Source organism: Acanthochromis polyacanthus, chromosome 17, assembly GCF_021347895.1.
Source record: "Acanthochromis polyacanthus isolate Apoly-LR-REF ecotype Palm Island chromosome 17, KAUST_Apoly_ChrSc, whole genome shotgun sequence".
Classification (NCBI taxonomy): domain Eukaryota; kingdom Metazoa; phylum Chordata; class Actinopteri; family Pomacentridae; genus Acanthochromis; species Acanthochromis polyacanthus.
The window spans coordinates 4,144,105-4,171,532 of NC_067129.1; the positions used below are offsets into that span (position 1 = coordinate 4,144,105).

The following is a 27,428-nucleotide window of genomic DNA, read 5'->3' on the forward strand; positions in this document are numbered from 1 at the left end:
TGTAAAATATATATTTGAACAAGCTAAAACATGCTAATAAGCAAGAAAATGTATGTTTAAGATAAAGTATAAATAAAATACTAATAATTAGGTTGGTTAAGAAGTACCTAAAGCCACTAAAAACATGCACATTTTACAATTTTTCTTGAAGATGCCAATAAAGGGCGAGTGTTTTACTGCGAAAGAAGGTTATTCCCAATCTTATCTGTATTGCCATTCTTTCCAGGATAAATCACTTTAACCACTCATGACTACACAGTTTCTCATTGTAGATATCAGCAGCTGATCTGTGACTAATTCCAGAGATTTCCAGTTCACTTCTGCCTCGTCATATTTCTAATTCCGGACACCTTGAATTCCCCTCAGGCCAGCTTATCGACACTGTTCTCCTAAGATATGATAAATTTAGTCTGAACTAGTCAGAATGACGTGGTAGACAGCTTGAACTGGAAATACAGACATCCTGAATTAGACTTTTGACTGAACACTATGGCACTGAGTGAACACGACGAGCCGTTTAACCGCCGCATCACTGCAGCCTGAGGTTAAAGTTCTCCTAAACTTTGATCACAAGTCTCAAATGAACGAAGCCTTTATTCTCCACAAACTCCTCGTTGTTCAGTTCTTCTTTTTTCGGGGCATTTTTGAACACAGCAGCTGCCTTTATTTCTGCAAACATTGCTAAAACACTTTGTCGGACCAATATTCAACGGAAATCCTCCTATTAGCAGCGTCATGCTCAACAATTCAAACTAGTTATAATGACATATCTAAAACTGTTAGTTTGAGGAGTACAACTGATTTAAAGATACAGCTTTGACTATGGAATTCCAGAATAAAAATTCAGATGAGTACAACGTTGTTCATGTCTGAGATGTTCATTTCTAACAGATATTAAATGCCGTGTGTTCTGGAAGGCCACATCCAAAGGTTTTTTGGCTGCAAACCACTGCATCCCCACTGTCCTTCCAAAAATTAATTTGTCTTCTGTTTGTCTTTTCAGTTGCAGAATCTTGATGGTTTGTCCTCAAAGTCATTCATGGCTCTGCTCCTTATCGAGCAGGGAAATAACTGAAGAAACTGTTCTGAGAATGAAAAATGAGCTTTCAAAATGCGTCAACTTCTACGCCTGGTCAATCGCTGTGTAAACTGTGTGTGATTGTTGAACTGTCTGCTTGCAGAAAGTCTGAAATTATTCTGGTGCAAACTTCAAAGTAGGAAAATATGGGTCAGACGCTGTTTTACGATCCAACAGCCGCTTCATCTGAAGCATAGTGAGGCATTAAAGCTGCATCAATGAAATAAATGAAACAACTAACCAAAGCTGCAGCTCTTCTTTAGCTGCGCTGTCCTAACAGAGTGTACAAGACAACTCATTTTCTGTATAATCTGTTTCCAGAACTACTTGGTAGATTCACTTACACATCCAGTGGTACACCAGCAGCTGAATTCAGTCAAGTTACTTAATGAGTTGCGCTTTTCTATCGGCAGTAGTTTAATCACATTATCCAGTTTTTGATTTAAATGCCATTAAGTGCAACCTGAAGTAGATTTTTATCGTCGTTCATCAATGCACACCGTTGGTTCAGACTTCATTCTTTCCCATATGTCAATATTTCTCCTGCAGCAGCAGCGAGTGCCACTATATTTTATTTTCTTACATATGAGCTAAGCTTTTCTGAAACCAGTTCAGATGTACCGTCAACTCTCGACTTCAAAACTTTGCACCTCTGTCAGATGTCACCCGCCCTTTTTGTTTGCTCAACCTTTCCTGTCACTCACTGCCTATCCGGAAAAAAACGGCCAAAAAATGACTTCAACACATCATCCTTTGTGAAAGAGCAGCGTGCCCCGCAGCGAGGAGGCAGCGTTATGAAAGGGAACGTGGCCCCTGGCTCTTCAGCTGAGGCCCGGGTCAGAGCACAGAACTACAGTAGTAATTACTGAGAGACTGATTGCTGACAGGACCTTCCAACAGCCTGTGGTTAACTGGAAGGAGCTGAGGGGGAGGAAGCTCCAAATGCACGGGCCTGACAGATGCTCTGCTGATGACTTGTACTTCAGGGTGGTTCGGGGGCACGCGTGCCATTTTGCTTTATCCATTTTCCTTTCGCAAGTTGCAGAAAAACAAACCATTTGTGCTCTTTTACTTCGTTTAATTTCTGACATTTTTCCAGTGAAAGGATGGAGAGAAAACATAGCAGAGGTGAGAGCAAATTCCCCTCTAAAATGGTTTTCTGAAATATCTTTGTCGCTGAACATCCTTAGAAGTGTCATCAGAAGCTGTTACCTTCTCTCCTTTATTTAAAAATGCGCCGCAGCTAATTTTTAAGAGCAGATGTAATTCGCTTCAAATGGCAGACAGTTATTTTTGGAGTGAAACTCTTCAAACAGAAAGAGATGAGTTCCCTTAAACAGATTTGAACCTACTTCACTGACGGAGTGGGAGGAATGTGTGATTGTGGCAGGCTATGCCTCGCCACAACTGGTACAGTGCATCATTTTCCAACTGGATTATGCCAGTTTCTTCCTCAGGGTGGTCATTTGAGAGTCCTTGAGATCATTCATCACGACCATATGGATGCTCCAACCTGGTATTTTAACCAACCAATTTGTGCCATCCATGCGCCTGGTTGATTTAGCTGTGGTAACGGAGATGGCTGTATTTACGTTGGACAGAAGTGTTTGTTTCGCTGATATATAGCTGCAGTGGCTCAAACGGCACTTTCACAATCTTAAAACTCTCCGGCATGTGGTGTAGATTCATCTAGTTTACCATTTGAGTGAATAATTTTGCCTCTCAGGCCTAATTGTGTATACAATGACAGTAGAATAATCTTCTATCTCCATGAATCAGTACAAAACTTCTAGAACAATCAGCTCTGCAAAGAAAACGGCAGCAAATCTGACACCTGAGGTTCTCCAGAAACCAAACACCTGACTTAAAGACGTCCCTCTGGGGAAAATCAAGTTTTCTCTCTTGTTAACATCTCCATATGTTGTTTTACAAATGCTAGAAGACAAGTCATGGGCAACATAAGCAGCCAATCAAATGAATGAGCATTTCCATGATAGATTGTACATAAAAGATGGTCGTAACCTCCAAATCTGAGAAGTAAAGCCAATATTTAAGTGTCTTAAAGCTGCATTCTCTATAATGGCCAGCAGGAGGCGACTCCTCTGGTCAGTTTGTATAGAAGTCAATGAGAAAAAAAACCCACTTCTAACTCGATCTGTTACCTCAATAATCGTTTTCCTAATAAGTTTATGGTTTCAGTCGCTGGTTTCAAGAGTTAACAAATGCAGCACGGTGTTTATTTAGTGAATTATGATCCCATTTAGAAAGAAACGAACAATAAAGCAGGATACATCTTGTTTTCCGTATCATCATGCATAGTGTCCAGAGAGATCCTTGCACCTATATCTGGTTTTAAAAGACCAACATTCCAAACTCGAAACCTCAAACTGGCAGTCATGACGTCATGGTCACTGCAACAATCGTCTGATGTCCATTCAATGATTATCCCTTGTAGTGTACTGATGTCTCAAAACATTGACAGGGTTTGCACGTAACAAATCCAGGAAAACAGTCCTGCCAACTTGCAGGGTGGGACTTTCTGTATCATTATTCTTCCTCAGAAGCAGTTTCCAGTTCGAACACGTAGAGCCAGAGTAATAGGTGAGCTGGTGTGCTCGAGTTGCAGCAGGGACTTCATCACCTGTACAGGCTGCAGTGTGTAGTTATATCTAAGCCATTTTCAGGCTTTAAGGGATTATTTTTAGTACAAAAAAAACTCTAAATGTGTAACCTTGATGCACAGCGATGCGTTTTTATGGGTTTAACAAATAACTGGAGAGGGCCTTTAAAAGCTCAGCTGCTGGATCTGCACTTTTTCAGAAACACATTCCATGAAAACCCATCGTAAAAATGTGAAAACGGTTCTGGTATTCAGCAACAACCAGACAAAATGCTGTCGTCTAACAGTTTCTGACAAGTCGGCAAAAGCCACAACAAATGTCTTTCACAGACGGCGCTGAAGTGGAGCAAAACTGTGAGCTTGTAACATGGTCAAAGAGAGCCTGTGTTTCATTAAACACATTTTCTGTATACAGTTACACGCCGGAGTCACTGAGCCGAGCCGCCACGCTAACTTACCTCGGATGGTTTCTTGTGCTGGTGGCGAACCCATGTGCTGCTGGTGCCCGTATTCTTGGACGACCTGGACCACGACGTCACTTGACCTGCAGCGATAAAGACAGAAAACCAAGGTCGGTGTAATTAAGACTAAAAAGCATTTGTTTTTCCGCTAAATAATTAATAAAGGAGCCGAAGGGGAAACACACAGATTAGCCTTTTCTGACCTTCATTTCTCAAGCTTCACAACTGGAGAGAATTTCAAGTCTTCGCACACACACACGGAAAACTTCATCGCTTAAAAATGTGCGAATGTTGATTCAAACCGGAGAAAATGAAGAACAGCTCTCTGGCGGCGCATACTTAATTCACATACTATATTGTTCATAATTCTTTTGTCATTTTGTGTCTCGCTTCTGTAATATTTTGTCTTGTACTTTTTGTTTTTTGCCTTTCTTGTCTTATTTTGTCTCATTGTTTTGTCGTTTTGTTTCTCATTTTTGTCGTTTTGCGTTTCCTTTGTGTTTAAGTTGTGTTTTTTGTCAGATTTTTTGCCATTTTGCATGTTGTTATATTCGTTATTTTGAGAATTACTTTTGTCTCTAACTTTTTTGTCAAATTTTTAGTCTCTTTTTTTGTTTTGTTTCGTGTTGTCTGACACGTTTTTGTGATTTTGTGTTTTCTTTTTACTTTACTTGTGTTTTTTGTCTTATTTTGTCATTCTGTGTTTCGCTGTATTCGTTGTTTTGTGTATCACTTGTGTCGTTTCGTGTTGTTTTTTGTCTCGCTTGTGTTTGTCCATTTTTTGTCACTTTGTAACTTTTTGTCAAATTTTTTGTCTCATTTTTGTAATATTTTGTCGTATTTTTGTTGTTTTTGTTGGTCTTACTTTTGTCGCTTGACTCATGTTTTTGTGGTTTTGTGTTTTCTTTTTGCTTTACTTGTGTTTTTGTCTTATTTTGTCATTCTGTGTTTCGCTGTATTCGTTGTTTTGTGTATTACTTGTGTCGTTTCCTGCTGTTTTTTGTCTCGCTTGTGTTATTTTTTGGCACTTTGTTTCTCATTTTTGTCATTTCTTGTCTTGGTTGTCATTTATGTAATTCTTTGTCTCATTTGTGTCCATTTTTTGTCACTTTGTAACTTTTTGTCTCATTTTTGTAATATTTTGTCTTGTTTTTGTTGGGTTTTTTAGTCTTTTTTGTGTCTGACTTCTTGTTTTGATGATAAAGTAAAATACTATATCGTCCAAATAACTGTGACTAAATGTTTTGACCTTCCTTTCTCAAGCTTCACAACTGGAGAGTACTTCTAGTCTTCACGCACATGGAAAACTTCATCTGTGTTTGGTTTGTCAAGAACGCTTAAAAATGTGCGAATGTTGATTCAAACTGGCGAATATGAAGAACAGCTTTCTGGCGCTTCACACTTCAATTCACTCCTAAGAAAGTTTACCGTCCCACTGGAGAAATTTGTTGTCCGGAATGAGACGAGGTTCAAGACTGTTGTAATTTACACAGATGGAGGGGAATCAAACGCACTGGAAGAGAAGAAAGCAGCCAAATGAAACAGCTTCGATACGACTTTTCCGACGCCCGTGGCGGCATCTCTGAGTCAGACCTTTAATTGAAGCAGACTGATGATGATCTATTAAGAGGTTTAATAAGTAATGACAGTATAAATAGCATCTTGTTAAGCTGTTAGTCCACTGTGGTCCTTTACAACCTCATTAATACACAACCTAATTGCAATTAACCAGACACTGGAGCCAATATCCCACCCACCGCTTCAATCAGCAGCCCTGTGTGTGTTTTCATGTGTGCGCCTATACTCATGAGCGGGAACAGAGGCCATTGTGATAAGAGGAGAAGAGAGTAAATGAGTGTGTGTGTGCGCCTGTGTGTAATAATTTCGTTTATGCTTTTATTTTTTAGGGGAAAATCACAAAACCGCTGCAACAGATACACCCGAAAGCTCACATTCATGTTCGCTCCTTGAAGAGGGCTGTCGTTAAAAATTGCATCAAATTGGCAATTATATTACATCACACCGGCATAATGGAAAACACAAATTTGCCAACACTGTGTAATGTAGCACATTGTGACCGTGACTGTGTGTGCGCTCGTGTGCCGCCTCCCACTCAACATATTTCCCCTGCCACCGCCGTCGCGCTAATTTTACATGCGATGTCTGAACAACTCACTGCTCCGAGGGCAAAGCTGCTGTCAGGTTCGTCTTCAAAATTACCCTCTGTCACACATAAACACACCCAAATTACACGAGAACATTTACTGTACAAAGAGACACCAACACATGCATGTATTTACCACACATCCACCCTCATTTTTGCCCATCGATTTGGTCAACTTCTCATTCGAGCAGCAGTTGTATCCACCCACGAGCCACAACATTAAATGAGACAAGAATAACATTGATCATTTGAGAAACTTTAAGCTGCTTTCCACTTCAGGAACTCGCAGGCCAATTTAGAAACCTGTTTGCATGTTCCGACCGCAAAAATCACCCTTGTAGAACCTCTTCAGGGCCATTTTCAGATGAGAAGGAAGTACCTGCTCCAGACTGGTACTTTTGTGTAGCTCTGAAAAACTGCAAAGATGAAGTGACCAACACCATTGTTTTTTAGCCCTCTCCCTGTCCTTGTCAAGTTGCAGCTTTTCTTCTCCATCATACATAAAATTCAATATTTAGGCTAACGTAACACTTCCTCCAGTGCTCTCCTTCCGACGTGGGAGTAGGATTTGTCCATAAAAAACTATTTGGCACCGTTTCGGTGCTGTCGCAGTCAAAGTTGTTTGATCCTACGCTGCAATGAAAACAATAAGGGCCAATTTCGGGGGTGTTCCTGTAAACTGCTGCGAGTTCCTGCAGCTGAAAGCTGTTTCTTGGGTCCAGGATTTCATACGGATGTTATTCTGACAGCAACCGCCGACCTAAACATTGTTCTAGACCAAGCACATCCCCCCTGGTAGTGTCATTTCTTGACAGCAGCAGCAGGTAAATGCATCCTGCTACATCACAGAAACTGCTCAGGGACGGCTTGAGGAACACGACCAAGAGCCCAAAGTGTTCACCAAACCCACAAATATCCCACATCTCAATCTGAGTGACTGTCCTGAATGGTCACAGCTGTTTTGGCTTCACTGGACGGGTTTATCCAATATTAGGCAGGTGGCTTTAATGTTGTGGCTACTTGGTGTATAATCTTTATTAGCAGCCATGAGAGGATTTTGGTGATTTTAATGCTCCACTTAGCGGTTTTGAGTAATGGACTTAAAGTGTGCCACCTCAGAGACACAATAGCTGTGTGTTCATGTAACTGTCCAGCGATTTGGAAGCAAATTTTTTAATTTTAGAAATAGAAAATGTGAATTGGACTTGTTTCCATTAACTGCTTTGGAGGAGTTGAACCCTCCTGTTTTCCTCGTCTGAAAAGCATTCAAAAATTCAGCAGAAAAATTCTCCAAATTTCAGAAAATTTGCACAACCTTCAGGAAGAAAATTCAAATAATTCATTAAAAGCTTCCCTTAAAAGTTTTTTTTTTTTTTAATTTCCCAAATGTGGCAAGAAAATTCTTGTAAATATTTTCAAAAAATGAGTAAAAATCTTCCCAAAAAATGATTACATATAATCAGTAAAACTTCTAATATTTTCTTTACGAATATTCACAAAAAAATCATCCAAAATCCAGTGAATTTTGCTGAATTTTGGTTGATTTTTTTCTGAAAATATAAGACATATACTTAACATTTCTTTTCTTCCACCAAAAAATGTTCAAAGACTTCCCAAAAATGTTAAAAATGTGGACATCAGAAGTTTGACTGTGAAAATATATATTTTCTCCACATTTTCAAACTTTAAAAAGGGTCAATTTTGACCCGCAGGACGACACGAGGGTTAAGACTACATTATGTGTGGCTGGTCTGGTTTTAGTCTTTTATTACAGAAAACTCAAACCAGATCACCAAAAAGCCTTGAAGAAGAAGAAACACGCAAAACTGTGGCCAGCGATGACATCAAATGAATCGAAGTCTTCAGTTTGTTTTGTAATTATTCTTTCATGATAGCGTTTTTTGTCGTCTGGACACAAAGAAAAGAATCAGAAACAGCCGATCGACCCTGTAAGTTAAATAAACAATATGGCAGATATTATTTAGAAATTGTGGTTTTTTAACCCACTTTGTGGATTAACATTATTATGAAGAAGTCATAGTCCACCTTAATTAAGCTTAAAAACATTTTTTGCAACTTGAATTTCCATTAACTTTTTCTAATGTGATACTTAATTTACTTTAGGGACACACAGATCCTGTGTTCAAAGTTAAACTGTGACAGAGAAACTCTAGTTTGACTAGCATCAAAACCACAAAAAAAAAACTTGACACGGTATAATTATGTGCACATAATTTTTCTTTTTTAAACACATCTTAATTACGACACAGCTTGATACCTGTGGGAGATTTTGGATATTAGACAGCAGGGCTCCACCACCAACATCAGAGAATCCCTGCCAAGGAAGCTGTTCTGGAGACTCGACGCTGAACAACACCTCACTAAGACACTGTTGTTTTCCATATTTGTCGCAGATTGTATAGACAACTGTTTGCGTGTGTGTGTTTGTCCACAAGTCTTTGTATAGGAGCAGTGGGTTATGTGCATGTGTTTGTGGTGGATATAAAAACATTTCGTGGGATTGTGCACGACTCTGCTGGACATTTTTGCGTGTAGTTATGCATCTGGAGTGTGTGTTTGCATGTGTGTGTGTGTGTGTGTGTGTGTGTGTGTGTGTGTGTGTGTGTGTGTGTGTGTGTGTGTGTGTGTGTGTGTGCGTGTGTGTGTGTGCAGGTTACATCCACACGCCTCGCATAAAGCAGCTGCTGGCCAGATAACCAAACGGGCCACAGCGCAGTTGGAGGCTACCATCGTGGCCGCGTGTTAATTAAAAGCCGCGCTTGGTGCACGGCAGCCAAAATTATCATGGGCATCCTTCAATTAGAAACCTGATAACCTCCAGTGAGCAGATGCAGCTGGAGCCCACGTTGCAGCGGCCAGAGGAGGCCAACAGCTACAGGCTGATTAGAAAGAAGCAGACAGGATGGCCTCGAGCACAGGGTGGCCCACTCAGCTCTGAAAACAGCCTGTTAAACCTGTTGTAAAATACATTATACATGCAGACCTGTGGCCACACAGCGGTTTAACCTGTCAGAGGTCACTTTAACCTGTTGTGACTACATTACCCAGAATTAACCTCACTGTAGATCTAAATTCCACATTAGGAATGTCCAATAATATCGGCCCCGCCAATATTATGGGCCCGATATTGGCATAAAAATGTAATATCGGTCAATACTGTTATTGTTTTTTTGCCTGTCATGAAAACCGATAAAATAATGCCTGGATTTCACCAACAGTTTTCAAAATTGTACAGTAGCATTTGAGAATGCATCCAATGGGGCATCACAGGTTTAAATTAGTTTTATCAATTTCTGCATAATGCATAATTAAAGGCACTAAAACTGTGTCATAAAAGGTTTGCGTTCCCTCGTTTTTTAGCCATGTTTGTGTTGTTTCCATTGAGGTGCACAGTGAGGGAAAAAAAACAGAAACTACTTGTGGTTCAGAGGGTTTAGCTGCACTAGGAAATTAGATTTCACTCCAGAAAAAAGAATTCCAAATGAAAGTTTTTTTAATCTGAAAAACACAAAAATGTAACAAAAGCAACTGAATACTTTTGAGAAATCATTTTCATTTTAGGACCTAGTTGGGGAACTTGCTGCGTTGCTTTTTCACATTTGTTACACAGGATAATTCATTTAAACTCATTTAACCGCATATAAAATAACATCTGAAAACTTCATTAAATTTGTTTTCTGTCTTTTCTTGTCTGTCACTGCAGCGGGAACAGCCAGGCAAATAAATTTGCTTTTTATTGCAATATTCATGCTGCAAAATGCCAAGAACTGGCCGCGTTGAACCGACAAAAGCCAAGGAGAATGACATTAAAATGAAATTAAAATTGCTAGCTGTCTTCGGGAACTAAATCTTTGCTGTTGTGAAGGCAGTGATCAGCTGTGAAAGCCAAATGTGCTGGTGTATTATCAGATGAAGTTCCAGCAGAAGCTGCCAGTGATGGTAATGTGGTAGTCTGGCCAGATGTTCCCAATATAGAGCAGCGTATCTCCTCATGGCTGTAAGTCTGTCTGTCTGAGTCTCACGAATAAGAAAACTATCAACTATCTACCCTAATACTCACTCATTCATCACTTGGCCCATTAACTACATGTTACATTTGCTTAACATTACGTCCAAAGCACATAAGGCCAGACTTCCTAAGTAAATTGCGCACCGCAGATGTGAGATGAGGGTTTTATTGACTTTGTGGCCACAATCTGTGTTTTTTAAGTGCCTGATTTACTAAAAGGCAGCAGCTCCTGGGACTGACATCCAGACACGCTCCACAAGTAAAGGAGAGCTTTGTCTGAGATCGCCAGGCCAAGAAAATTAGAGAATATAGCGCAATCTAGCAGTGCAAACCTATCTGAATGAGCCGATAAAAATATAATATTGTTATAATACTGATATAAGAATGTAATAAAACACAGAAAAGGTCCAAAACAAACATTGGCAGCTTGGAGAGCAGCAGGTGGAGATGGAGCAGGACTGATGTTTAACTACAGCGGCTAAATGCAAGCTATAAACGTCTCATCAAAAGAGAGTGCCAACGAGGCCTGTGGTGACTTCACAGACGCAGATCCTCAAACCACAACTCCCTTCCTCCTGTTTGTTTTTACAATACTCGGTGTGTTCACGCAGCATCAACTCAGTTCATCCTCAGAGATCAGAAGTTTTATCCGTGCCTGTCCTCTCAGTCTTCTCTTTATCCGGAGTATAACAGAAGGAAAAGACACGGACCAGAGCTCTATATCAGAGGGAGGAAAGGGGCAGCACAAGAAATAGACAAAAACTGGATTTTTTTACACGGTAATGGAGAGTCTAAGGATGTCACAAGAAGCGATATTGGGTATCAAGTCGATGCCAAATTTCTGAAATTCTGAAATAGATGTCACAGAATAACGGAGGCCAGTGAAGCAGCAGCAGCAGGTGGATCGTGCACAGATGTGTTCAGTGTCTGAGTGGACATGGAGGGATAAACTGGAGACGATGCAAATGGTGTCTCATTTGGAACAAACTGAAGAAAAACCTCAAACTTTAAGCAGCTCAAAGACAAACATCCAGATCTGTGCAGAATTTTAGGTGAGGCAGTTTCATTTGCTTCTTTATATTAACATCTTGTCCAGATACTGAACGTCTCTTTCGTTGTTTCTGAGCTGCAGCAGCTGCATCTGCTGTAGCAACATTTCACACACAACATCCTCAAAGGTTGTTTAGGCAAAAGTAGCCACGACTCATAACTCAACCTGCCTGTTGTTAATAATGTCAGCAGGCTGTTTTCATTAATGTTCAATCTGTCAAAATATGCATGCATTTGCGGATGTTTTTTATCAACCTTCTGTTTCTAAGCCGTTATCTGCAAAAATGCCAATATCAGGCATCCCTTTGCAAAACCCCTCGGATACCAAGGGTGTACTTACTTTTCCCACAAAGGAATATTGAATCTATTCATACATTTAGTACATAAATGACAATAATAATAGTATTTTTCCTTGTGTTGTTATTCATCCTCTTCATCTGTAGGCATGGATTCAAATGTTTGCTTTTCCAAATATTGCAAAAACAGCAAATATTTCCATAAATGTTTGACTTCGTTCTTACAACATCTCATCCTAAACACTGTTTTATGTCACACTGCATCGCTGCTTTGGCTACATATTCATATTTCTATAGCATTTCAAAATGGGAAGTCACAATGAGGAAAAAAAGGCCCACAAAGAGACAGGAGGAAAGTCTATATGGAGAGTGAATATGAGAAATGCTCTGTGGGAGTTGGAGCTCACTGTACAACAGCAGCACAGAAAACACACACAGTAACGCACACTCTCCTTGCATCTCTCTCTCCAACTTACTGTCAGTGGTGTCAGAGTCATTGCTGCTCGTGGAGTATTTTCTCCTCTTCTTTTCGCTCTCCATCTGTCAGGGGGGTGGCAGGCAGGCAGGGAGGGAGGGAGGGAGGGAGGGAAGGAAGAGAGGAGGGAGGAAGAGGGGGAGGCAAGAGAAAAAGAGAGAGAAAAATGTCGAGTGAGAAGATGTTCACCATGAAAACACAAGTGTTAATGAAATAATGCGCTGATGGCACCAATCTGTCAGAGCCTCCAGCAGGCAGCCCGCCAGAATAAAGCGACTCCATCGCCGTCGCACATTCGGACTCGCTGGGAAACTTCACAAAGATGCAGTTGTTCTGCTTCTTCACACGCAGACAGTGGAAGTCCTTGTACGAGTGAACTGTGAATTCACACTGCGATCGCCGTGAGCTATTGTACAGGTCGCGTTTTTGTTCCTGTTTTAATACCAGAGGTACTTCTTTCTTCGTTATAATAGAGTGAAATCAAATCAAGTGAGAAACAAGGCCTCTCTCAACCAGATAGGATCTAGGACACTTTCTAAAGCGCTTAGCAGCTGCATTTCTTGGTGATAAAGGACATTAAAAAGCAGCCGCTATCACCGGGGCATCTCGTTTAAATAACATCATTTTGTTCATTTGTCACCTTATCTTTCTAATTCCCAGATAATCACTGTGAAAAATGTAAAAATGAGCCTTGTGTCGCGTCTCAGCTTGACGCATTAAGAATGTATTTGACTGCACGCAGGCTAGAGTGGCATAAAACAAACATTTTTTTTGACATTTAATTTTTGAGTTTATCCAACTGGTTCTCAAAGGAATGTAAAAATAAAGTCTTAAAGCTTTAAATCATGTGTGTGGGTCAATGCTGCCCGTGTGATACTAGATTTTTACTTTATCTTTGTGCCTCATGCTCTAAAACACACACAGATAGCACGAGAACACAGCAGAACAATGCACATTCCTGCCATGTTTTACTGCATTTAATTAACTGAACAAGTCAAGAAAGACAAGAAACAAATATGTGCATCAGTCAAAAGAAACCAGAAGACGCAGCAAATATGGAAGCTAACTTTTAATTTGAGGAAGAAAATGTGCTCATCATGTTCATTAGACCACAAAGATGGATGGAGCAATGCATTACATAACTGTTGGTTCACAAAAAAAATTCCCCAGCACAACTTTAACCAACAATATGAGAATCGATTAATCAGAAATGGGCAACTTGTAGTTCACCTGCTGACCTCCAAAACCCACCTGCTGTTAGAAAAGTGTGTTGGGTCAATTATTATTATTATAACTGAGGGACTTTTGAAGTCCATGGGATATATCTGGCATACATTTTTGTTAAAAACTAATGTTTTTTATGTTCATTATGATCATGTCTTTACAAATTCCACAGTTATTTATTATGGAAGCAATCATTTATTATCAAAAAATGACTGAATGCCACTAAAATGTCAACTAAATAACCATCTGAATTTAATAACAACCATCTTCTAATTAGCTAAACAATAATAAAATGAGCTCATTCAGAAATAGTTTTGATTGTGTTCTTTTTATTAAGTTGAGATAATCGTGACAGATATTTCGTTTTTGGCAATATATCAAATTTTATATGGAAAATGACATGTATCTATTTCCAACAAATCACTTTCAATTAAGTTACCCGTTACAAAAACACCTCTCCAGGAAGTGTGTTAATTCCAGATCACATGACTTGCTCCACGTGATGTCATTTCCTCCTGAAGAAAAGACAGATTCCAAGGCTTTCTGACTTATTTAATATAAAGTAGTCAACAGGTTTACTACAATATCTTTATAAACAACTTTTAATTTCAATTTTATTCAATTCTATATACAATATTTAGGAGAATCTTTCTCAAAAATGCTATGTGGTGTTTGGTTATCGGCGGCCATGTTGATTTTAGGCTTGAAAACAGCAAACATGTCAACTATGGTACAAAAAGTCCCGCAATTCTATATTGACCCAGTTAATCACTAAAATTACACCAATTATTAGAGTCTATGAAAAGAAATTCACTTTCTGACCATCCTTGAACTGCTCATCTGTGATAAATTTATTCAATCAAAGCTCAAAGTCATGATAATTCATCCAAATCCATTCATAAAGAATAAAACACATTTATTCATTCATTTATCCATTGACATCCATTTTCCAAGTGCTGCATAGAGCATGCAATCTGACTTCAATTCACAAATAACTTTGATGATTCTGCTTTTGTCCCAAAACTTGATTTGGCAACGAAGTATGAGCTCCAGTTCAGGAGTAGAGAGGAGACAGGAAGAACTAGAATGAGAAGGAGAAGGCAGAGATGTTGAAAGGACTTAATTTTTGGAAAAGGAAGAAGAATACTGAGAGGATTGGACTCTATAAATAAAGGAGATGTTACAGGTAAAGGGTCCAAGAACAGAGGAAGAGGACTACGCATTTGCATAAAACTATCCAGCACAAGTGTTTCATGTATTTTACACACATCTTAAATGATGTAATTACTGTGCGTTTTCATCTTTTAAGAAGAACGGACATACAAAGGTGCAAAATTAAAGGGAAAACTTTAGATAAACGTGATGAGATTTAGTGAATGCCGATACACCCGCAGCCCAGAGGCTCACTGAACGGTTTCATGAAAATGCTACAACCTTCACGGCCACCAGATCTCCACCGAACAAAACACCGGAGGGACAAGTCCAACATCATTAAAACAAAATGAGATAATATCTTTTGGAAGAAAGGTTTAATTCCCTCTGGTAAAGATTTGGAAACTCTACTACAGTGTGTGAGGAATCACATAAGCCGTTCAGCTCAAGGTGTGTCCTTTAATTTGTCACCTTTCTCGCCTTTTTGTCATCATTTATTAATGTGTAAATCTGAGCCAAGTGCTACTGGGTCATAAAAGAAGATCAGAAGGCACTTTTAGGCAAGAAAACCTTGAATATGTGAACACAGCCCAGAGCACTGACAATAATCTGACGGACACCTTGTTAATCCTTTGAACCCCAAGCAGTTTCTCAGTGTTTTTACTCACTGTGGGCTCAGTTTTTACTGCAGTATAAAGTCCTGCACCTCTGTGGAAACAGAACAACCATGACTAGAAGTAGAGAGACAAGTCAAACATCTGTATTGTGCAGTATTTTAATCCAAAAAATTAAAAATGAATTGGCAAAAAGAAGAGAAGAAGAGAGCTCATTGTACAAAAATTGTGCTGAAAAAGGGCTGACAGGTGCTAGCATCATTGGAAAAATATCTTTACATACTATAAATATGTTACAACTACAATGTTTACTTTGTTTCCCACATTTCTTTTATAGATACCTGTCCTCTCTGTTCTGTTTAAACACATCTTGTAGTTCAGCCCAGAGTGGCCAAAAAGTCTGAATTGTTGTCATGTTACTGTTGGTCCCAGTAGAGTCAACTATGGGCTCATGGTCGCACCAAAGAGCGAATATTTTTTTGCTTTTGTACAGATGTTAGATGTACCAACATGTAGCGAGTAGGAATTAATAAGTTAAACTTCATCCTACTTGGTTTCAGATATTATTTCAAGGCTTTTTGGTTTTTTCCATTTGGTAGGGTTTGTTTTCGCTTTTTCTTGTCTTTTCCAGTACAGGAGGTCCTCGGTTTGCGACGTCCTCGACTTATGTCGTTTCACAGCTACAATTGAACTGATTACGGGCTGGTCCTTGGTTTAACGTATGGCATTTTGTTGTTACGTCAGAACTGGTTTAGTGGAACTAGTTAGCGCACGGAGTGGACGAAAGTATCGGTACGTGGCGCTATAAGACGGCTTTGTTTACATTTGTCACCACATTGGATTATGCTGCATTCGCTAACTTCATTATGGCTTCTAAGCATAAGTCAGACTCTTCTGATGGTTCGAAACACAGACGAACATTGTCCGATTGCTTGAACTACGTTGCAAGACTGTCTCGACCATCATCGGCGATAAAAAAGTGGATACTTGAACATGTGAAAGGATCCTCACCTATGAAATCAACTGTGATTGCAAAGCAGCATAGAGATGGAAAAATTATTACTGCTTTGGCTGGAAGACCAACAGCAACGGCGTATCCCGGTGAGCCTTATCTGATGTTCTATGCATGATGTACCTTAACCTCATCGATATCGCGATGCACGGAGTTCTGACTTACGGTGAAAATCTAATTACGTCACACTGTAAGAATGGAACTCCGGCGTAAATCGAGGACCTCCTGTATTGTGGCATCACTGAAATTAATCATCAATGAATAAAAGGATTTGGTGAAATATTTCATTGTTATTCCCAGCAAGACCGACAGTCACATGATTAGTTTAAGGACTATTAGAAAGTTAAACATCTAATTATTCTTGCCGTTTCTAGTTTCCTCCTACGATAAACAGTGTGGCATTTTTGCAAAAATACCTTTTTAAATTCAGCTTTTGGACTGTAGAGGTGAGAATGTGAGATATGATATGATGAGAGAAATGATGCTCACTTTTCCAAACTTTTATTATAACACAACCCTGGCATTAGGTGAATGAAGAGAAAAGTAGAGAGTGGAAAAAAAAGAATAAAATGCAGCCTAAAGAAACGCTTAATCTCTTGCCCTGGCAGCTTCAGGGTCAAAAGAAGAAATATATAGAGTGCCAGCAAGAGGATAAAAAGCAGGGCATGGGTCAAGAGAGTCTAAAGCAGAGAGAAATGAAGCTAAAAATGAGAGCAGCAGCCGATAAGAGTCGAGGAATCAAAGAGAGGTTTTAGCGAACTGCCAGACGGAGGCAGGAAAGCCAAAAGAGGAGGTGTGTTACAACCTTCAGTGTGGGGAGCAGAGATTTATGTGGCAGTAAAACCGGGCTATTCCCTCTTATATGGGGCTCTTCCTGTACCTCGGCCTCCCCGCCTGCCCTGCACACACTTAACTACTTTGACATTTATGTTCACAAAAAAAAAAAAAACACACAGCGCTTCTTTGCTGCGTCCAACTATTTCCATTCCTGAGCCTTGCCATTTTGCTCTCTCGCTCCCTTCCTGCCATCTTCGTTGCCTTACAATAACAGGGACACAGGGAGTCCGTAGAGTAAGGTTAAGTACATTATTGACTTCCGAGGCCTCTCTCGCTCTTCTCTCCATCTTTCCACCTCTTCCCATCTGTCCAGCTCTGCCTCGTCTTCCTGCCTTTGAGGAGTGGTTAAGTGCATCACTGACTTCCTCCAGCTACGTCTGTCCGACTTCAAGTCTGCTCGCTTGGATCCATCTCAGGGTTTCCCCTTGCCTATTAAACTCTCTGGCGACCCACTTAAACCACACTCAAGCTACCGATGTTTTTTTTTTTCTTCTTCACAGCAGCTCAGTCAATTTTTTTTTCCTGACCAGTCAAAGGAAAATGTGAACACTGAGAAAAATGTGACATAAATGAGTTTTGAGGGTCGGTTCGTTACACTAACCTGCTAAATGAGTCACTTTGGAAGTGTTTCGGAGCATTTAAAGCCAGAGGGATATTTTGTGGTAGAAATGTTCTGGGCTTAACCAAACACAGAGGTTTAAAACGTTCATTTTGAGAGGATTTGGTTTGTGGCTTTACCAGTTAACAGAGCATGGTGGACGTAGACTGTGTGTACGAGCCTGGCATCGGTCACGTATTCTCATTCCAATATCACTATGTTACCATTTTCAAAATCCCCTTTGGAAACAACAACAAAAATAACCTCGGCGGTAGCGGCCTGGATCTTGCAATAACGCAAATCTGTTAGGTTCCTCTATCGACTAGCTGTAAAGAGCTACAGCGAACATAGACGTGAATGAAGCGTCCTTTTCCAATCACGTTTTCCTACAGTGTCGCATAACCCAACCAATCTCCACAATTTTGTCAGCACTGCAGAATGGTCTGACTGCACCTCATTATCACTCTGCTATCGGGGCGAGAAAATGCTCTGGCATGTTTGTATTTCTTTAAAACAATCACCACTGTCGTAGGTGGAGTGAAGCCCAGGATTATTGCAGTATTATGCAGAAATGTGAGGTAAACACAACCAAGTTCGTCAAAACTTATTTTCCGCCAATTTGTGTCTGACATATCACAAATACATTTCTAATCAAGATATATTTGACATTTATTTACTGCTTTATTGCCGCTTCTTTTCATCCTACCAATCATACATTAAGATGGATGGGACAGCGTCACCATAACAGCCAAAAAAATGGAGTAAAAGCTTCAAACAAGCAGTGAAAAGGTCATATTTTAACATTAACCAAGACATTTTCCCCAACCTATACAAATAGTTTTGGTGCCTCACCGTAACCGGACATCAGGTGAAGTAACTAAGTGAGCACAAAACAGTTAAAGAATAATAATCCCACAAGAAACAGGAAGCCCATTCTCATGAGTAAAAGTCCTGTAGAAATGTATCTCTCCATCCTCCCTTAAAACCTCCTTATGAAGACTTTGTGGGTCTTTCGCAATGAAAATTTCCCTGCAACATCATAAACTCACACAACAAAACATAAATATGAATGCAGTTTAGGGGTACCACTGCTGCATCCTGGGCTTAGCGCCTCATAATACAACAGGGATTGGTTCAGAGACACACAAATAAGCCTAAAAGAACAACAATGTGCAGCCAGAGTGTTCACAGCCTCTTGGAGATAGATCTGGCAACGCGAGAATACACTGTAGGGAAGTCAACTGCCAAACAAAGATCAAGAGTAGGAGGAAAGAAAGAAGTGGCAATCCCCAACTGCATGAAAAAATTAGGAGAAAATGGAGAGTGTGCATGCCAAAAAACCTTTTACAGGTGCTGGATGAAAAAAGAAAGAGGCAAACGGAACATTTACGGTCTCCAAGAGGGCTTTATAGAGCATCAGTCAGTGTTTCAACAGAGAGAGGTCACAGAAGGAAAAACACATCCGAATAATAAAACTCTTGATGGCTGAATTCCATTCAGTTTAGGTCCTGTTTATGCTGGCTCCCTGTCACACTGTCACGACCTACCGGGACACTTAAATAAAATGGAGCCATCAATTAGTAACACGTGTGTTTTTGCTACTAGAAAAAGTCCAAATCTTGTGTGGTAAAAGTTCTCAAATCGAACAACCTGCTCGATGAGGACTTTCCTTTCTTTGTGTGTTTTAAGGAAGGTTTTCACACAAATCCACTGCATAAAGCTCCACACACTGACAGTAAAATGCACACCAGCAGCTTTTACTCTCTCTGGAGCCTGAGGTAGACAGATCTCACCATCAAAAGCTAATATGTCTTGCTTTAAATACCTGAGTGAATAAGGTTCAACTGCTTTCAGAAAGAATGAAAACATAAATCCATTTCGCTTTAAAGTTTTTCATAACACCACTTAAGGCTAAAATAATCACCTGAAGCGAATCATTCGACATCTCTATTCTGCTGGCCAAGGCCTCGAGGCAGCAGCAGCCACTTCAAAACATCCTACATGTAAATAATGTGTTTATTCCAATTATTGCACAAGTTTTTTTTGGCATTCAAAACACGTCTGACACTCGAGTTTATTCAATCAGAGTTTTATCTTCACGGAAGACTTATTAGTGACATAGAATTACACAAAAATCCTCTCTACTGCACCAGCTCTGTTGCATTATTACGATTTTCTTGCGCAATTAATCATAATCTAAAGTTGTTGAACCCTCTGAACCCCTAAACCTGCTGGTGGGTTTAAAAAAACTAATTATCTGTTTATATTTGTTTGTTTGTTTTATAATAAATTACAAAGATTTAGCATGGCAAGAAACTGTAAAAACAGGATGCAGACTGATAGCATGTTTAAAAACATTTTCTTTAAACAAATCACTTTATTCTTCATGCCTTATTAACAAAAATGCCAAAAATACAGCATCTACACTAACCAGATTCTGTAAAAAAACAAAAAGTGCATGCTCTGGTTGCAACTAAATAGCCATTAGTGACTCGACTGCGACCAACAGTCACATGAGAAACATTCAGACTTTTATGCGACATTGAACTGAACTGAAGCCTGTCGACCACAGACAAACTGTAGATACAAATTAAAAACATTAGTGGTAAAACATCTATAGTATGTTGAATCACCATTCCTTTTAATTGTCGGTAACATCTGTGGGCACTTGGAAAAATGATGCACTTGTTGATTCTAGGTTCTTGTAAAATGAATAATCAAAGAAATTCAAGTTTCTTTTTTACGGATTCATGGCGTTCCAACTTTTTTTTAATCTGGCACAACAACCCTCTTTGAGTTCTCTCTCCTTTTCGCAGTGGTCGTGTTGTTTCCATAAAGTGCAGGACTTTACACTGCAGTGAAAAATGAGCCCACAGTGAGCAAAAATGCAATAAATGTTCAGATACTGCTTGGAGCTCAGAAGGTTAATCTAACAACCAGCTTAAGAATACAAAACAATGACTTATATGCGCTATTTATCTTTGTTAAAACCTTTTATTAATGTATGTAAAATATCCATGTTAGGGATCGCCTGTCTGCTTGCATCTTCAGTGACCAGAACAGAGGTTAAGTGGAACTACGACGGAGCTCTGATGGGGATGAACCTGTGATTATAAGCGAACAGGACAGTCTCTTTAACCTCTTGTCCCACCATTTCTGAATGCATATATGAGGGGGGGGACTGCTGGCCCGTTAAAGTGAAAGACCTGACAGTAATTGGAGATGTCACTGTATCTCCATAAAATCCTCCTCCCCTGCTTTTTTTTTTTTTTTTTTGGAGCTGGATCACCTGAGGCACCAGCCAGACTAACAGCTCTGCACCTGCCAAGAACAGTCCTTAAGTTCATTCTGCCCATTTTTCCAACACTCCGTCTCACTTTTTCTTTATCTACACCCAATATCCTTCTTTTTCCTCCCACTCAGTCTCTTACTCCCCCGGTCTGCTGTGCGTCTCTCTGTCCCCCCCTTTCCTCTCATGCAGTCCACACAAGTCTATCTCCAATCAGTCCAGTGAACCAAAGCCCAGACTGTAGATTGAGATATTTCGTGTTCTCCAGAGAGACGGAGTGGGTGAAGGAGAAAAGGGAGACGGAAAAGACCCACAAATGTACAACTTCATCTCAATCAGTCCAGTGAACCAGACTCCAGGTCTGCACTGGGCTACGTCCTGAACAGAAAAGCAAAAAGAAAGAGAGAAGCGGGGAGAGTATGTGACAGTCTGCTGTCTTGCCAAACGGCTACAACAGATGGTACAGCGACCTTTTATCACCAGCGCCAGAATGCTTTAAATCACTTGTTTTTTTTAAATATAATTGAATTCATTTTTGGTTTTTTTTCTCTTTTGACTTTGATTTTGCTACTGACTAAGAGTTCAGACTAAAATGGCAATTCTGCTTCAGAGGAGTTTATTAAATCTCTTACGTTTGTCGTTCTGAACGCTCAATGACAGGTGAGTCTTTCCTGAAACGATCCTCTAATGGACACGAAATGCCGTCTTCCCCGCAGCAGCAGACTTAATTCAACAAGAAAGGTCCCATTTAGACGATACAGTAACGGCTATTACAGCTACAGGTTCCAATCTTCCACTGTTATCTGTGCAAATAAAGTAGAGTCTGTTAAGCAGGACGTTATATGTGAAATGCTTGTCCAGTGTAGCCTTGCATATATGCACAACACTGTAGAAATATCACATATGAACGCACAGTTACGGATTATTTCCTAAACAAGTGACTTCTGCCGTCTTACTAATCCCTTTTTCACACAGCAGATACTCCTTTTTGTATCATAATATGCTAGTGCACATGTTTTGTTTGGTCCTTTATAACTAATTCATGCTTTCCAGGTCCCGTTTTTAAAGCAGACTTGATGCGGTTCTATTCATACAACGACAGTTACAGGACTATCTGCAATGCAGGTAGTCGCATTGCCCCTGATATTACACAGAAATACAGCAGCTGGTCACAGATTACACAGAAGATGGCCACAGAAAGCCCAGGCGTTATTTTATCGGTTTTCATGATAGGCAAAAAAAAAAAAACAATACTGACTGAAATTAAATTTTTCTGCCAATATCGGGCCGACAATATCAGACATCCCTACCTGAACCCCTATTCATTAGAGTAAATTATTTAAAAATTTCTTTAAAAATCTACTGATTCCATCTTCTTCAATCTAAGTCAACTGATTTGGGACAAAGCCAGCAATTTGAATCGCTGTGAGGAGAAATATTTTGCTATTTTTCTGCATTTTATTCATTAGATCTAACAATTAATAGATTAACAGGGGAAAACAGCCAAACAGTGGATAATAAAACTGATTGCTGAAGCCTAAATCACAGATGTATAGGACAGAAAAATAAAGTTAGAGATCTTTTCCTCAGTTCTTCAGAAAAATATTCACTTTTTAATCGTCTCTGCAGAACTGTACTGCTGTATAACACTGCAGCGTTGAGTCTGCATGTTCATTTTACAGCTTTGTCATACTGTTGGTTTTCGCTGCACCATGATCCCATCCTGTAACAGCTCTGTCTAAACCTGCACTTTGTCAGAGTCGAAGCAGGACAATAGCTGGAGGCTACAAGCTGTCAGAATCAATGAAACCCTGCTGCAGCAGGAAGAGAACACCATCAAACAGAATGAAATACATATATTGTGAACTAATGTGATTTGGTGTGGCTGAACATTTTAGACAAATTAAATAATACATTTGCTAGCCTATATGACAGAGAAAATAATGTATAGTAATGAGGGAAGGATCAGAGAATCTGAAATCTGAGATCAATAAAGGAGACAAAACACAAGAAAGAAAAGAAGTGAAGAAAGATGGAGGCAGACGGAGAGATAAGAGACTACATCTAGATTCTATAATGCTAAAAAAATGGCAAACAAGACCGAGAAAGTCAAACAAAAAGTGCATAAACTCCACACAAACAAAGTATACAACCACAAACACATTGCACACTTTTAAAACATAAACAACATTAAACTTCCAGCTCCCCTACGCTCTGCTGTAATCACCACACTGTATTAAAAACGAGTAACTCTGCTAATGAGCTCATTAATTTAAACAATTAGCTAATGGTGTGAATGTGAACTCTGTGTCTTTAAGCAACAAAGTGAAAGAGCTTCAACGAATTCGGTTTCTCCTCGTTAATACGCAGATTTAACTGAGGCGAATGTAAAGCTGGTCTGAAGTCACGAAGACGCCACCGCGGGGACAGAACGTCTGACTGACATGACGTTTAAAAACAGAAAAATCAAGCGTGCAGACACCGAGCATCTGCACATAAAGACCGTAAGTGTTGGCATGCCGTCCACCGCCCTGCAGCCAGGATACGTTACAGTGCAGAGCTGCGGCCTACGTTTTATGTACGGTTCACATCAGCCGGGGGCGATGAACAGCAGCCAGACTATTCACAGCGGACACACACAAAAACAAACACACACCAGCAAAAAAAACACACGCAATGATTGAGCCGAAGGTAATCATCACTCTGCTGTTAAGACGTAAACATCAGCCGAGAACGCTACTCCTCTCAGACCGCTCTGCGAGATCTGCTTTAAGCCAGATTAGGTGTCATTTGTAATCTAGTCTAGTCTAGATTACCTCTGCAGAGTCCATTAGAATGACTTTGTTTTCAATTACTCTGGCTGATTACACTTCTAGCGGGGTTCAAGCTAGGAGGAGCTTTGCTGGGAATTAAAGTTCTATGGAGGACTAGGACTGATAGCAGGGGAAACTGCCCCACCTTAGTCAGTAGCAACAAAACCAACAGCGAGATGTTGATCAAGCCCAGTCTGAACACAAAAGTCCTGATAAGAGGTACAATCAGGCAGCATAACAGTAGCACCTGTGTGTAGGCGTAAGAGTCTTACTCATTTATTACAGTGTAAACCTGGTCTGAAAATCTCAGTCAAACCATAGCCTGGACATGTCCAAACTTGGGTCGTTCCTAATGACCAATTTCCTGTCAGTTAAAGTTTAAGTTTAGACTTGCCAACTTGTCTTAAAGTTTGGTCATACTCACACAACACACATTAATGCTGCCACAATTAATGAGCATTGATGGCAATCCAAACATTGATATCAAAGCTGCTTTTTTATTAAATGCATTATAACAAATGTTTTTTGAGTATTATATATGATTGCCAAGGCATGATATAAATTATTTTAGATGGTTTTCGACCATTACAGTGGTTCAGCGTTAAGTTTCCAATGACGTAACACTTATAAAGCCTGGGAGTGCTTCAAATGATCACAGAACAAAAAGGTGATTTAAAGAAAAAGTGGTTTTTCAACTGAAGAAAAAACACAGGAACTTTTCAGCGCTTTTTTTTTTTTGCTGTGCCCTTTACATTTCTTTGCTTATCTCCTGCTCTCTGTGCTCATACATAATGCATTTTATACAGCTAATAAAGTCGTTGTTGTCGAAAACAGAATAAATATTAAACTGAAATTCAGCCCATTATATGTTAGCAAGCAGTGATTTCCAAGTTGATTTATTTTATAACTGCAATGACAACAGTCATTTGGTGCTCTTTTTTTGTGTTTCGCAGGGAAATAGTTTCCTTTGATTGATCAGCTAATCTGTAAATTAGTCAACAGATTACTCAACAGAAAAGCAATCATTAGTGGCAACCCAAACTTACATAAAACTTGATTTTCGTGTTCTAAATAAAAATGCTTCCAAACAGCACTGCTTGAACAAAATGTCATTTATACCATTTTCCAAGTTGCTGTTTAACAACATCCGAGTATTAGCATTTAAAAACGTGGATACGACTGTTATTTTTACATCAATAATATATTAATAATTACTTCAATTAACTTAATCATTTAGTCAATAATTGTACACATCCCTAATCCTAACCCAAACAAAAGACTAGCTTGATCTGACTAATCAGATTTTACTTCCACCAGCCTGATGCCACGGTCACATTAGTCAATCACTCTAATCAATCAGTGGTGGTAGTAAAGGCAAAGAGAAGAACAGCTTTTACAGAAATTGAAGAAACGTGCAGATTTAAGAGTTGCATTGGTTTATTTCTAAAAGCTTACCACATACTGTACATTAAGCCAAAATCATTCAAGCTTGTTTGCTTTTTTTCTGGTCATGTGTTGTTATTATTTTCTTATTTTCTGCAGGAATATACCTCAGCAGCCCCCTTAATAAGCTCTGATGTCAGCCCTCAGTGCATTCTGTTACAGTGGGAACAACCTAAAGCCAAGCTGAAAGGCTTAACACGTCGGAGATGTGAGATAAGATGGCTCAAACCGAGCTAAACAGAAGCCACCACCACTACCAGGAGTACACTGTGTGTCTGTGTATATTTAGACATATATTCCTCTGGGTTTAGGCAGCCACCTCCGGCTCTCATTGGAATGTATCAGCTGGTGTAAGCCACATTTTCTGTGCATAGTTTTGTGTCAGCCCAAAACATTTACAGCGAGAAGGTTGACTAATGCATGCTGGGAACGCCAAGTCGCCTGGGGAGCTAATTAATTGGCTGACTATGACACTGCCGAGAGCACTCTGTCTGACTGAATGTTTAAAGGGGACAGTTCTCTTAAATGTGCAACAGATCAGGGCTCAGAAAACAGCTATATGTGGACACGGAACTGCAGGTGGGAAAGAAAACCATGTGTCAGCTATTTCAGCAGCTCACAGGCTCAGTAACACGCCCTTCTGCTAATAAAGTAGGCTAAGCTGCAGCAGAGAAACCAAGCATATACGTTAGGTTGGAGGAGAAAGTCAGCTGAGAGCAGCGGTTACTGCCCAAAGACTAATCGTGTATCTATGATACATGACTGTTTCAGGCTGTGCTCACACTCCCAGCACGTTTATGGAAGCTAGTTCACATTTGGGAGCTTTTCTTCCTTTTGGTTCTTAAAATTTGAGCAGGTGAGAATAATAGAAGCCAAAATAACGGAGACTGCACCTGAAAATGTCACACAGTAATCCGAATTAACTGTAATGTGGTTCACTGATTGAAAAGGTAGACACATTAAATATAAAAAGAATGGTGAGAAAATGGTGTGTTCAAGTGTGTAAAATGTGTGTGCAATATTTTAGTGCGAAAGGTCAAGATGGGCTAAAATGCAAAGTAATGCAAAGTTGCACTAAATTCTTTGATCAGGGATGTGGACACAGAAATTGTCCTTAAGTCTTAGTTATGTGTCCTGCATTTTGCCATGCACCTCAGGATTAGTTTAAAGGCATTAAGGAGGATGTTTTTTTTTGTTTAATTTGTCTGATTCACATAAAATGAATATACTGACCTTTAGTGGACTTGTATGTATGGTCTCTGAAAGAATAAAAAAAATAATAATAAAATAACTGTGGACTTGGCAGGACCTGAAAAACATCAGCCAATCAATGCGCTCGGACCGAGGCGTTTGGTTTGCTCCCTTTCCTGTCAATCAAAAATCTTCCGGCTCAGGCCCAGTTACGTAGATTACGTACGCCTTGGACTTACGTGTTGTCTGTATGTGTTGCTTTGGTATAGCTTCGTAGTTAGCTGGAGACTTGTTTTGCTAATCTTTTTTTACATAATGCAGATAAAGATCCAGGGGGACCCAGCCGTAAAAGACAACTTCACGAGTCCTACGCAAGTTTCTGGAGGGGGGCGTTTCTTCGTAAATGTTAAGAGGGGGGAGGTAGAAGGGGGTGAGGGAGAGGTTGTATGTGCGCATGCTACGTTCAAAGTCGTAGGAAATTAAATCTCCTCTAATGCCTTTAACGTCTATAAAGAAAGTAAAGCTGTAAAGAAAACTGCGCAATTTTACGCTCAAACATTATAAAAGAACAAATTAGAATTCGTAGAAATACTGATTTTTGACAGGTTCATGACCTACTGAAGCTTCATCAGCGCCACTATCGAGTGAACAGACGCCACCGAGGATGAAAATGTGAGCTGTCATAAAAGAAGTGCTCTTTCTTTCAGAACGTTCTGACAGCAGCATGCGATCCACCTACGGCAAGAATAAATGTGCAGAAAAGTCAAATCTCGCCCATCAGTCAAACTGTGAGTGGGGCTGTGCAGTCTTCGTAAATCTTTGGAGTTTCACAGAAATCTGTCACCTTATTTCGAAGATAAAGCACATCTGAGGTGTTCCGGATCCGGATCCAGATGGACCTGGATCTGTATTCAGTAAATTGTAACGCAGCTTTTCCAGTGTTTACGGCGCTGTTTATCAGCTCAGGAACACACTGACCAATTACGTACAAGTTCATCCATCCCACACGACGCTACTCAGCCAATGAAGAATACTGAGAGGACTGGACTCAATAAATAAAAGAGACGTTTCAGGTGACGGT

The 27,428-nt window shown here is 39.8% G+C and overlaps 1 protein-coding gene across 2 annotated transcripts in view; it reads right to left on the reverse strand.

Moving 5' to 3' along the window:
• Nucleotides 1–27,428, reverse strand: part of jade2 (jade family PHD finger 2) — a 248,936-nt gene that overhangs the window by 205,017 nt on the left and 16,491 nt on the right. For both annotated transcript variants that reach the window (XM_051937430.1, XM_051937429.1), the window contains exons 2-3: nucleotides 12,176–12,239; nucleotides 4,157–4,242 (exon numbers count right to left, since the gene is read on the reverse strand). In XM_051937430.1, coding sequence (XP_051793390.1) covers nucleotides 4,157–4,242; nucleotides 12,176–12,239 — 150 coding nt within the window. The remainder of the gene's footprint in view (nucleotides 1–4,156; nucleotides 4,243–12,175; nucleotides 12,240–27,428) is intronic.